General features: G+C 39.6%; 1 protein-coding gene across 8 annotated transcripts in view; it reads right to left on the bottom strand.

The window, feature by feature from the left end:
• CTBP1 (C-terminal binding protein 1) overlaps positions 1 to 13721 on the bottom strand; it is a 233574-nt gene that overhangs the window by 35778 nt on the left and 184075 nt on the right. For 4 of the 8 annotated variants that reach the window (XM_066995581.1, XM_066995580.1, XM_066995579.1 and 1 more), the window contains one exon: positions 3119 to 3273. In XM_066995581.1, coding sequence (XP_066851682.1) covers positions 3119 to 3273 — 155 coding nt within the window. Of the gene's footprint in view, positions 1 to 3118; positions 3274 to 6877; positions 7095 to 8559; positions 8625 to 13721 lie in introns of those variants that run through there. The other 4 variants (XM_048047567.2, XM_048047575.2, XM_048047581.2 and 1 more) reach the window with 3 other exon arrangements.

The following is a 13721-nucleotide window of genomic DNA, read 5'->3' on the forward strand; positions in this document are numbered from 1 at the left end:
GTGAAAACACATTTTCCAGATAAATTACCGAGTTCACTAAGAATGAATTGGTTTGATACGGTAAGAAGCAAAGGAAGCAAGCTTAAGTATATGTGCTGACTATACTCTTGTGAAGATCAACAACAGATTACCTGTTACTCATCAAGTTTCAGTTACTTTAAATACTTTTCCAAAGCTACATTTTGAGATGCATGTGCTGACTTTCAGTCTCAAGATCTGAAAAATTCATTTACTACACACGACTGATAAGAGAAAATATTTAGTGTTTCTAAGGAAAGGCATTCATGTCACTCAGGAATTCCCCAGCCTTGCTGCATCAGAAAAAAAATGATGTTGATTTCAGTAAACAAAGCAGACCATACAGATGGTGCAGCTGTCAGTGATCACCTGAAGAGCAGACTGCTCTTACTTACTAAGGGAGTGAAACAGCATTTATATTACTTAGTCTCCACCTGCTATTCAGTCCTTGTCACTAGAATCCAGCTATTTCATGTATCACATGTCTGACGACGGCATGAGACAGGAGAACAGTAAGATAAAAACAACTTTTAAACATGATGAAAAATAGACAAGACAGAAATAAAGCATGATGTTACATTTTAATTCTGAAGATATAAAAATGAGACAAAATGCTTGGGTTAAGTATTTCTTTAAATGAAAGAACAGTGTTATACTTAGATTATTGTTATTGGTTTCGACCCTTACAAATTACTCTTTTTTTTTAATTTTTTTTTTTTTTAAACAAAAAATAGCATCTCAAATTACTGATGAATACAGCGAAGTTTTCACTTGTTTGCATTTGTTCTCTCGTTACTTTCAGGTTCTCTTTCATTGCCAAATAGTGAATAGTCCTGGTCACATGCACAGCGAAAACACTGGTCTCCTTCAAGAGATGGTAAAAACCAGGTTGAAATTTGCATTCCGTTTCAGTAAAATCTTTCTCTTTCAAAAGTGAATGTCACAGCAAAACAGACGTTCGGGTTTTGAGTTTATTCTATCCCACTGACTGCCCACTACAAAGATGGCTTTCTATGTAACTGTGTAAGTGCATTACAAAAGTCATGAGATCAGAACTACGATTTTTCCAACTCAGAATCTAGCCTACAATTAAAGAATAACCTTAAAAGTTTTAACTATCCCATGAGAAACAACTAATGAACTGAAAACAGGGTGTTTGGAATGCAGACTTCCTAGTAGGAACAATTTATTTTTATTTCTTTTCCATTCTCCTATTTACATTAGAATTATATCTAACAAGTAGCTGAACAAAACAAGTTAGTGACATTAAGTCAGTATTGATGATGACAAAAACAACTTTAAAGATCATTCTTAACTAATGTTCTATAAGGGAACAGCATATTCCTATATGGGGAGAGGGGTGGAGGTTAGACGGGAAATCTGTCTGCAGAGAGCCACCGAGGAACTACATGCAGGGCTTCAGGAGAGGGGATTCATCTCTTATGTTTGCCTGAAACATGAGAATCAGCTGTTCTAGCTTGCTGTACCATACAGCATAAAAGCCTCTTCAATCTTCTCTTTCAGTGTTGGGAAAAAAAAGAAAAAGGAAAAATACAACAGTAGCTCTTAAAAATTTTCGAAGCTTTAACAATGAAAATGTTTTGTTTTTTTTTTTTTACTGAATAAAAATATTTTTCTTAGATAATTACAAGCTGAATAGTTTGTTGGTGAGTTCTCACCAAGAAGATGCTGACATGAAGGGGACTACAGAAAAAAAGTTTATTTGCTTAATGCCAGAAGGGAAATTATTGTATTGGTATTATTTGCAAGCGGCTGGCTTTGTAAGAAAGTCAAAGAAAAGATCAAGTCTCCCATCATATACAGACACCAGGCTCTAAAATGTTTAAACAGTGCTACGTAAGAAAATGAAAAGCAAATAAGCAATTACAAGTTAGTGAAAAGGTTCTGAAAACCTGTAACAAGCCTGAGGATTACTATAATTAGCATAGAACGAGTCCAACGATGTATTTGTAGAGAAGCAGGAATATCGGTGCACCTCAGTTCAGCTGACAGAATTCCTTCACAGCTGAAGCACACTCAGCAGTACACACAAACCACAGGCACTGTTCACAGAAGTGGATTTAGACACTTACCCAACAAGCCTTTAAGTTAATACTTTGATTGTACTTGTCTATCGTGGATCTTCACTGGAGAGGAGAAAAATAAATTCCCCTGGAACAGACCCCTGATTGCCCTCCTCTGCTGTCATATTCATTACAATTTTTACCTCCACAGAAGCAGGTTTCATCCTTCATCAGGTGAAGGAATACTTGACATTTGAGGCTTACTCTGCCAGCCAACAATAACTTCATCAAAATTAATTCTACCTCTGCAGAAATACGGATGTGAAAAGGCTCTATTGCTGCCTGGAGAGTAGCAAAGATTTGGGGTAGATGCTAGGCCTTCGTGCTGAAAGAAGTCTCTGAAGAGAAAATTCAGGCGTACGCGCCAGCTGGCACCCTTGGCTATCATCACAAAAATGGGTATCCCTCTAAGAAAACGAGGAAACCTTTGACAACATTAAGAACCACTGGCTGTTTTACACCTCCCCTAATCATCAGGGAGGGTACAAACTTGTGGGATAACATACTTTTAAAAATTCGTTTTCTAAATACAATTTTGGTTAGCATTTGTTCCAAAACTGTTTTCCAGCATCAATTTGCAGTGCATGCAGCCTTCTAACCCGATCTGTACAATTCCTTGGCTAAGCAGAGAAGTTTGGCTGTGAGAAGAACTTCCAATCTGACACTAATATTCAGCTTTCCAGTTGAAAGCTTAGCAACAGTGTTTCCAAGAAGCATTTCAAAATATCATGTAGTAATATAATTTTCCCTGATTTAACTTTCTCCATGAATCTAATTCAGTTTGTAAGCACGTGGACAACATCCAGCCAAAGATATGCTTCACAGAAATGTACTTCAATGGATATTTTTGTCTTTGTTCATCATTTATTACCTTAATGATCTGCTGGTCATTTCTAATTGACTATTAACCAAACTGCAGTGCCTAACACGTTTTCATAGCTAACAGCATATCTGTTCATAATTATTAAAGTATCTGCATTTTCTAAAATACTTAAATTACATCTTCGTAGTATTACCTTTTCATGAATTTCTTGTGTAGACTGAGCATCACAAAATGCCACTGTGGCTACATCCTTCAGAATCGGCATTTCTACTGTACAATCCCTGCCATCCAGCAATGCTACCAAAGGGCGTGGGTGCATGGGCCCATTCATGATCGGAGGTCGAATGCCTACGAAGAAACAGAGAAGATGTGTTATTCAAAGGATGAAAATGTAACAAAAATACGTTATAGCTAGTCTCTTTATTCTGATGGCAGAAAAAGATTTAGAGCGAATAAAAGCAGGGACAAATTTACCGTTAACAAACAAAAGACCCCTAAGAAAAAACGCAGTGTAGGCTCAGGAAGCTGAATAATAGAAGATGGTCAAAAACGTTAAGGGAATAGTATATTTTTTTAAACGGACACCCTCACTGCACTATTAAGAAGTGTCTGTGCAATCTTATCCAAGATTTATATTTTGATTGGATTCCACACCTTTGTGAGCTCTAGACAGAGTGAGAACGATCTTGTCCAGGCTTGTAAGAACGTAGCTTACGGAATTCCATACGCAATTCAGTAAGGAGTTGAGTATTCAATTTACATATATCACTATGATCTGCTGACACTAAAATTTAACTGAAAAAACCTACAACAGCAAAAATGTGTATTTACTGAGGATCCATTGTCCAAGTACACAGGCTTAGTGCTAATCTACGTAGGCCTGCTTAAACTCATAAGTTTTACACAACTATTCTGTAAGATTTAAATTAATGCATCATACTTAATCCACCCCTGAAAGCTCTCTTACAAAACGTGAGCAAAACGCCCATCCTTAAACCAGCATCACACTTGGAACACTGTAGAGTGACAAATAAACACATTAAACATTTGTGGTAGAGAAAAATCAGTTCAAAGTGCAGACTTAATTTATATCCTCTTTATGGAGTCTTAAAATGAAAAGTAATCCGTATAGCAAGATATTCAGAGAGCATCTTTTTACTGTATAGGGGCTATAAATACACAAAAGTACTCAAGGGAATAATATTAAACCATTTACACAAAAGTAGTTAAGCGTGGGTGGAAAAAAGGGACTTCCTGAAGAGAGAAGGAAAAATGAAAACAAGAACACAGTACATGATTTTTCCTCTTTCAAAACAAGTACTTTTAAAAACTAGAGAGTGAAGCAGGCTAGATATTTCTTGTATGCAAATGTCAACAACACAGATTTGCTGCAGTGCGAATTTTAAAGTTTTGCTTATTGCTTGATAATATGAATTAGCCCAATATGAATTCAGAAAGACTGAGCTTCCCCAGCTACCTCCAACTAGAAATCCCTGCTTCTGAAGCCTCAGACTGCATCAAAAAGCAAGCCCTGAAAGACTCATCTGCATTGTAAGTAGATGGAAAATTAGTAGAGTCCCAGTTCTGCATACAAGATACCCAGTGAAGGAAAACAGCTGTTGGGAAAAGGGATTTTCACAAGTCAACAGAAGTAGCACATTACTTCCCTGCTGGGGCCAAGCCCAAGTCTAGTGCTGAAGGAGCTGCACCAAGGAGATCATTACCTTCAGCCTCAATTACCTGTCTAGCCTGCACCCATAAGTTTCAAGTGTGCCCCTACCCAATGCAGTAAGGCTAGGGCTAGGGCTTCCTGACATCTGGCATTAAGTTCTTTACCTCTTCAAACGGTTTTTGTACTTGAAGACAACTCAACAAGGGTCATTGAGATTTTTCCTACATGCATGCACTCGCAGCTAGCGCCCTACCTGGAAAAAAAGGGCAGCTGGCTCTAATTTAAATGTACCTGCATAATACTTAATTGCTTATTCAGCAGCAAAAGGATCTTTCAGACCGAAGGCAGAAGGACAACAGATCCTCACCAGTCCTTCTGCATTGGATCACCGACGTTCATTTGGTTGTTTTTCATTTTGGTCTCAATGTCTTTCAACAACTGATTATGCCAATGGGAGTGCACCTGCAGCATTCTCACCATAGCAGACAGGCATTCAGACGTGAAAAGTATTCACCAACAAAGTTTTCCACGGGTACAACACTCATGGCAAGTATTCACTGTTGCAAAACCATTAATTCCTAATCTCTACTGTAACAGACATCCTTAGAAATACTTCTGGTGCACAGAAAAATCTCACCAATTACTTCCAAACCAGCCCTTAATATCCAACCACCAAAATTAAATGGAAGCGTTTTTAATATCATTTTCAAAAATCCTGCACCCTGCTAACTTACTGCTTGTTGTTACGCATCTGAACCAGAAATGGCCACATAACCTTCATACAGTCATTTTTAATAAACTAACCACACACTAATAATGTGGCACAGGACAAACACAGTATGAATACACAATGCAAATGCTACATAGTTATCCCAAGAATAATTACTATCGTTTAATGGGAACTTAATTATAAAACCCCGTATTAAATTTACTTTGAAACACCCTAAAGTAAAGCATGTTATAGACTTGTTCATGTTTCTTTCAAAATAATGTATGTAATAGCATTAATAAAATGCAATTATGTTTTGAAACATAAATGTAAAAATGACATTGCAAGCCCTATTCATATTGAATATAATTACTGTGCTCGTTTTACAAGCGAAATCTTATGGTCATCTTCTTAACTGTCAGTCCAGCAAAGCCAGGATTTCAATGACAAGTCTGAATCCAAGCTCAAGTAAATAAGAGAAAATGTATAGAACTTTGATCCTAAAGCTGTTGAAGATGGAGGAAGAACATGACATAGTTCATTTCCCGCAGAGCTACAGCAGAAGCATCTCTGTCAGAGGAGTGCACGCAGCCCAAACAGATAAGATTAAAAGCTGTCCCCTTCAAGAATCACTCTTCCATCTAGAACTCTCTCAGAAAAACATAAAATACAGTACCACAAAACACAGCTCTCTAAAAATAACAATTCCTCTAAAATACATAAAGGTGTGGTCTCTTTTTCCCTTAGGCCAGTATAACTACCTATTTTAACCAAGTGAATCTTGCCTGATGTTGGTGCGAAGTAGCGTGCCAGACCAAGCCCTGAAGTATAAAAACTGAAGTCAGAAAAACAAGTGGTGAGGGTAACCCTCCCCAGAAGTATCTCAGGCTCGTTAACACAGTCCCCAGAACTCAAATATACCCAGTGACCTTGACCACAAAAACCCCACAACCCTTTGCTTGCCAAAATCCTTTCTGAACTTCAGCATGGACTTCCTGTTGCACAATCTTTCTGCCTAAATACCGTATCGCTAAATCGCAGACAATAACTCAACACTTCAGTAAGCTTACAGTAACTTAATCACAGTGGCAGTCACTATTTAAAGTTTACATTTGCAAAGACACAGTTTCGCTATGAATCAGAACCGTTTGAACGAAAAACTACTTCTTTCACCCTTTAGATATGTTCGGCCTGTTTCTTATCTAGAAATGTCATACTGCACCACATGCTTGGTTTTGCAGCAGACCCTTGGTGCGGCAGGATAAAGCAATGTGTATTTAACAGCAGTATTTTCCATTCCTGCATTAACAGTAAATCATGCAACTCAGTGCCAGAGAGGAGTAAGACTGTAAACTGGTCAAAAGCAACATTCAGAACCACAAGCACAAAACTCAGTTTAAAAAAAAAAATAAATTTCACTTAGTTGGCTTATTTAAGTATATGGTACGGTAGCATTTTATATAACACAGACAATAACAAGTATACCATCCACCCCCACATCCTAGAACCTTTGTTAAGGGAAAACAATCTCAGTTTATCCTAACTTGAGACTTTCAGGAACCCCTACCAACCTGACATTTCTTAATCTGAGCTTGATTTCCAGGGTCATGAATTCGATTTCTCAATGCTTTACAATCTTCAGTATTCTGAGGCAAAATAGCAGCCTGTCATTCGATCCTCATTTCCATGTCTTTAACTTTTCTTGCAGCCTCCTGTAATCTTGAACCAAAGCTTTTAAACTTCTTATCCACTGCAACCTCTGTAGCCTGGATCGTGTTCAAATTTTTACTAAAAAATTAAACACAAACAATACATTAAAACAACATTAAGGGTCTGACTTGTGCTCACAGAAGCCAGGAAACTCAAAGTTAAAGCTTCTCACTGCATCTGCACCCTTCCCCCTTTGGCTGCTGGTTTTCCACCACACCTGCTGTGCTGCCACCGGCCATTAACATACCAGGGACTGTTAAGACGCACACAGCACCAGAGCAGGACAAGCAGGTGCATTGTAAAGAGACGTACCTGGACCAGTCGGCACCACTCATGCGGCAAAGGTTTTGCCCAGGTGAGCAGGGATGCGAGGAGAGCGTGTGATCTCCTGGAGCACCGTGCTGAGAGCCAAGCACCGGAGCGACTACTGAGGATGGAGTGAGAAGCCTTTACTCTGAACTTGGTGGTCGGCTGGATATAAGTCAGGCCCTTAAGGTTATCTAAATGTATTTAAGGAAAGCAAAGGCTACCCTCAAAGGGTTACCCCCAAAGGTTAACCCTAAGGTTAGCTCAATCCAGCTATTAGTGGGTTTGGGTTTTTTTTACCTCACTACGGAAAAAATCTGGTAGTGAAGCTCTTGCCCCAGTAGCAGCTCCCGTGCCAGTGACTGCCGGAATTTTTCTAAAATAATACCACGTGTAGGGTGCATGCAGACAGAGCGGTCACCGCGTGGTGCACGGCTGCTACGGACGGACGGACAGCAGAAGTGCCTTCTGAGAGCTGCAATTTGGACTAGCTGCTCTACAAAAACAGCATCTAAACCCTTTTCTGGTCCAGCCTTTATGGGAAAAGCTTGAAAAATTCAAAAAGCAGCTTTCAGCTGTGAGCCCGATCGATCAGAGGTCAGCCCAGCACTCGCAAACCAGAGGATCGAAGAACTTATCCCTCAGCTCTTGTAACCAAAACCTGAGGGGGAGGCTCTCCAACTACTGCCTCCACACCTCTGGCTGTGTGGTGACTTCAGAATTATCAGCCCAGCCTTAGCCCTCGATGTAATTTTTTTGTTAAATACTTGAAAGAAAACAAAGGCCTACCCAAGCGTGGTGGTTTCCTCCCCCTCCCGAGGCCTACCTGCCCCTCCTGAAACAAAGGCGCACCTCAGCGCGCCTTGCTGCCAGGGCACAGCGGCTCTGGAGGCCGCTGGAGGGTAGGAGAGCTCGCCCTGACACATTCTGGGCTCTTTCAGCTTGTTTTAAGCCTTTCCCAGAACAACCATTTATGTCACAAACCGACAGTAATTAAAGTGATCAGGCCGCACAACCGAGATCTCAAAGCAGTCTGTCACCGTTCGCTGACATTAGAAAACATACCAAACGCAACAAGATAAGCTATTAAGAGTAAAGAGGATTAGCAATGTCATTTTCACATTTTCCTGCTGATGATTAATATGACATCATTAGGATCACGAATGTCTCTCAAATAAGGCATACACGTTATAAGTAAAGGACATTGTCAGGTTTGTAGGCCCAAAATTTGACCTACCTTTCATTTTCTTAAATCTGTTTGCAAAGTCCATGTAATTCTTTAAATGTGCTGTTCTTTTTTCAAAACAAATGCTTCAATTCTTTTTTCTGAAAGATACATCAATGCCAAAAAGCACAACACTTATCAGTAACCCTATAATGACAAACCAATAGTACATCAAATGGAGGACAGCAGCCTTGGGAAGGGGAGTTTATATTTTCACATTTCTGAGTATCCTCACAAGTGCAAGGATTAAACAAGCAGGAAAACTCCCTTGACAATGTCCTTTTAAAAGATTTTTCCCTACAAAACTTCCCTTACACACAGTAAAAACATCAAAGGGATTTCAGTTTTTAAACAAAATACGAACTGCTGAAAAATCTGATCTATATTTACAAAAACAAGACCCTAAAATGACAGGTTGGACATTCAACTAATTTACAATCTTGCACATGTAACGTGAGACTAATTCCCTCTGGCATTTACCTTCGCTTTATATTCTTACCTAGGCTGTAAATTTAGTCAGAGCTGTCACTTGTTTACCAGAAGTCCTCCAAAAAAATAACGTTTTTTAAAAATAAATGTTAATATTAATTCAAATAAAGAACAAGTTGTCAAAACAAGCAAAAAAATATCCCTCTCAGAACATGAACACAGAAGCTGTTATGAATTAGATTTGCCAAAATGCACTATTAAAATTCCCAGAAACGCCATACTTAAAAAGCATGTGTTATGGCTCCTGACACGTAATGCATTTTTAAATTTCGGACTTTGTTTTGGTAGGCTCGTTCCTGTGTGTGCCATGACCTCAGGTGACATTTAGATTCAAGGTAGAACAAAACTAAAAAGCAATCAAGTAGAAATAAACTTTGAAATGAAATGCAGGTGCACGGATCAGTGAAATAGATGCGAGAGGGGAGGGGAAAAAAAGAGTGCTTACCAGCATGTAAATATGCTGAATATGCAAAACAAATGTCCCGATTCCATCAGAATCGGATCCAGCATCTTTTGGCACTGCTTTCAGCATAAGCAGGTTGTCATCTCCCATGACTTGGGATGTGGGATTAAGACTTTGGGTGTGGGGTAAATAAAGAACAGCACCAACAAGCAGAGCATACGAAAAAGTGGTAGCTAGCCTTGCAAGCCTGAATTTCTTATTACATGAATTTTTGTCTTTTCTCATTTAAGGTTTCTAACTATGCTTCTTAAGTTTGTGGGAACCTGCTGTAAATCTTATTGAAATGAATGGGAACAATCCCAAGCTGATTTTCAAAGGAGTAAGATTTGGACTTCGTAGTATACATACAAGAGAAAACTAAGCATTAGCTTCACTTAAAGCATATATGCGGTCTCTGCTTAAGTCTGCAGAGCTTGGAGGTAAATGCTAAGTACCCTGAAAAAGAATAGATGACGAATATTATGGCACTGTGCTTTTTTATTTACCTAAACTCAGTAAAAACAAGCCATCTTCCTTCTTTTCTTTCTAATTTGCAAGAGACCAAGAAAAATAGAAGTGGTTTCCGGCGCTGTGCTGACCCAATGATGTGCACAGCAGTCACACCCACATATATCCTCTTGCTAATTGCAAAGATCGAAATACACCCAGCCGCTCTCCGGGACACTCACTGCTCTTTCCCCTACACAAAATACATAAGCAACAGCACTGCTATCTCTAATTACCACCCTCGTCCATGCACTTCCACGGTAGAGACTTACGAATGCATCACATCATTATTTTACCACTTGTGAGAAATCAGCATGGGTATCCAAGAAGATTTCTACAGCATCCAGTACAAAGCCCCGAGCAGAGAGTATTTCCATGCCACCAGCTTATTTGATCTTCCCTTTTAATACTATCTGAAGAAAATAAGCCAGTAATTTCTGTTTATAAAATGTCACATTTCCCTGCTGTTACTGGAACCTGGAGTCATGATTTCTCATTACTCCTCCACAGTGACACAGAAAATAAATGTGCCATTCTCAGATATTAGTCTGATAACCATGTGGATAAGCATTTTTGTTGTGTCTTTTTTATTAGTGTTCCCTAACCTGTCTTTATTAAACATCTAGTAATTCTGCTCTTATTTGTCGGATACCTGGCAGCATGTACATGAAATCCTAAATGCCTGTCAGGGTACAACACACAGATGTCCCACATGACAGATTTTGAAAGCCAATGATCAGAAATAAAGTTCCGTTACGGGGAAATAAAATCATCTGGCAACACTTCCTACTAATTACACATGTACTTCAAACATCCAGGTGAAAACTGGAAGTATTACACATCTGTCAAAAAATTACTCAACGTATTCAGAAGCAGGCTATAATGATATGCCTAATCTTCACCAATACTTTTCAAAATAGGAACAAAAACAATATAAATCACACCTATTTAACGTCAAATGAACAAGCAATAATATAATGAGTTGCTGTAAAATGTTTTAATTGTCTATCAAGGTTTAAAAAGCAAATGACAATATTCAGTAACTACTACATCAAGTACTAAAATAAGAAAGCACAAGTGTCAGCAATAAAACACACAGAAGAAAGAACATCGCAGAAGCCCTGTTTTCAAGTAACAGATGCACGAAAGCAAGCCCCAGAGAAAGGCAAAAACATTTTAAAGGACAGTTGAAAGGTCTGCTTCGAGTATTTTTAGCTGCATTAAGTAACAAGAAAAGGAAGAAGGAGAGGAAAAAAAAAATCAGCGATGGTGGAACTGCCCTGAGTACACTCCCATTAGTCCCAGCTGCAGAGAGCTCCTGGCCAAGGCTGCCAAATTTGTTCCTGTAACTCCAGTTTTGAGATGAGTGCCCCTGCCTGCAGGCTGTGCCTGAGGCCAACGCTATTTCCGAACCAGCAGAAGCCCCCTACGACATGCGCCAGGTGAGAATCGGCACACTTCAGCCCTCACTTTTACCCACACCAAGTTCTAGGCATCGATTTCCCCTCGCTGGCAAGGCCAAAGCCCCAAAATAGAGAACCGAATGCGGGAACCGAATGCAGGAATCAAGCCTGCACCAAAGACGTCCCTGCAGCGCACCTGGGGACACAGCTGCTGCCACCTCGGCACGGCCACCAAAGAGGAGCCCGATAACAGCGGCTGGGGGGGAGCAGCCACCACCCACCCTCACACACACCCAAGCTTTTAGTTTAAAATACAATGGAACTTACATTTCAGCCCATAAACTTTATAGGTTGGTGGGTGTGACTTAAAAAAAAAAGCCAGAGAACTCCTGCTGACAGGAACTGGAAAAACAATCTGCTTCAACTATTGTAATAGGAGCAGCATGATTAACTCCCCGAGCCATTCCAGTAACAATACGGGCCGTGCCAAGACTTACTGAAACACTTTCCACAGAAGGACGAGGTCCTGGAGATTTTGAGGACAATGCATCGGATACAGAGCACAAGCCCGGAGGGGCTGGCACAAAGCGGCTGCACCGCCACGCGAAGCGCGATCCATCAGCAGCCCTTAGCCTAGCTCCTTCACCCATGTGTTCAATATAAAAGGAAGTACTGCTTTTATTTCTTAGTTTGTCATCTTATCAGAATCAGCATCTTGGCCGTGAATTGCATAAAAGCTGAACAGCCACATAACGTTAATTTACAATGTAATACACTCAAGGATCTGCTCTTGATCCGCCTGTAAAATATTATGTATTTGAACTAGGAAGAAATAAAGACGACTTTTTTTTTCCCCTCTCCTCCTAAAATGTTTCTCTTACAGTAAGCTATATTATTACAGCAGGTTTGGATTTGTTTTAAACCACCACCTGAGCTGTAAGTACGCTTTGGGAAAAAAAATACCATCTACTAGTGTAATCAATACAACCGCTTTCGGAGCATTAATTTCACATGATGTTTGAAAGGCACTGCCAATAATGTACTACAAAATATGACAGACTATATTCAGAAGTTGTAATGGCGACTCTTTGTGCTTTTCTCGTATTTTAGATGTTGCACAGGATGCTGTCTCGGAGAAAGAAACCCAATAACCCAAGCAAAGCCAACATCAAAGGCTTCCTTTATTCTGATCCCAAACACTGAAAGCAATTTCTCTAACAGCACACCTGTACTTTGACCAAGAACGTTAAACTATTACCCGGGGCACTCCTTATTTTCCTTATCAAAAAGGATGAAGATAAGCAAGTGTGAGGCCTTGGATAATCAAATTAGTTTCACAAGGTTTAATTTTTTGAGGTCGGCACAACACATTCCAGTGATACTAAAAATAACAGTACCAAAGTATTCTGCCTCTGGAACACAGTTCTCCATTTATTTTGTAAGTTTTTTTTATTTGTATTGTTAGGAAAGCATCTAATGCTCTTCACTTTCAGCTGAAAATCATGGTGCTATTATTGTCAGTTATCTTAGAGTGACAAAAATAGAGTGATTCTCTTGGGTAGGGATGAAAAGAGGGAAGGGGAGCTAGGAACTTCCCCTAAGATTTACAGCTAAAATTCTCAAAAGCCTGTGCTATACATATGTTTATATATTTAAGACCGGTGTAATTAAAAAAGGGGAATTCAACACAGTATTATGATTTCTGGTAAATGAGGCTAACACTCTCTTTCCTCAGTTACGCTCCACTGTGTTTTCCTGAAAGCCAAAGGAACTCTGAGAAACACTCAACGAGTGCAAAGGGCTCCTTAAAGCTCTTCTTAATTTCTCCCCCTTTTTGGTTCCTCCCACAGCCACTGACCTCTGCCATTCTCCGTCGATATTAAGAAAATGGCTGATGAGGATTGCAAGCTAGAGAACACTTCCATCGTAAAAATGGGAAAAGGAGAAAGTCGCCAGCATGATGAAACCAAAGTCATGCACCTACCTCCCATCCAGGGTACTCGGGACCCTAACCCACGGTAACCGAACCGACCTTGAATAAAGAGGATTTTCTAAAAAAGATGTTCATTTTGATGGTAAGCAAACAGGATGTATGAAAATGACAAGCTCCCTGAGAACGGGCCAGTAACAACAGCCAATGTGCCAAATAAAACAGGCAGTTTAAGGCAAAGGCTGGGTTTATATTATCGTGTTACATTTAATCATAATATAATAAAAGCACATGATGTAAGAGAGCTGTTCTTCTGAGCTTTTCTTCAAGTAGATTCTGAGTTTCAATTACAAAGGCTCTGGTCCCAATATCACAGTTAAAGCTGTACTGAAAAACAGTTAAA

The sequence above is a fragment of the Anser cygnoides genome, chromosome 4, assembly GCF_040182565.1.
Source record: "Anser cygnoides isolate HZ-2024a breed goose chromosome 4, Taihu_goose_T2T_genome, whole genome shotgun sequence".
In the NCBI taxonomy this organism is placed as follows: domain Eukaryota; kingdom Metazoa; phylum Chordata; class Aves; order Anseriformes; family Anatidae; genus Anser; species Anser cygnoides.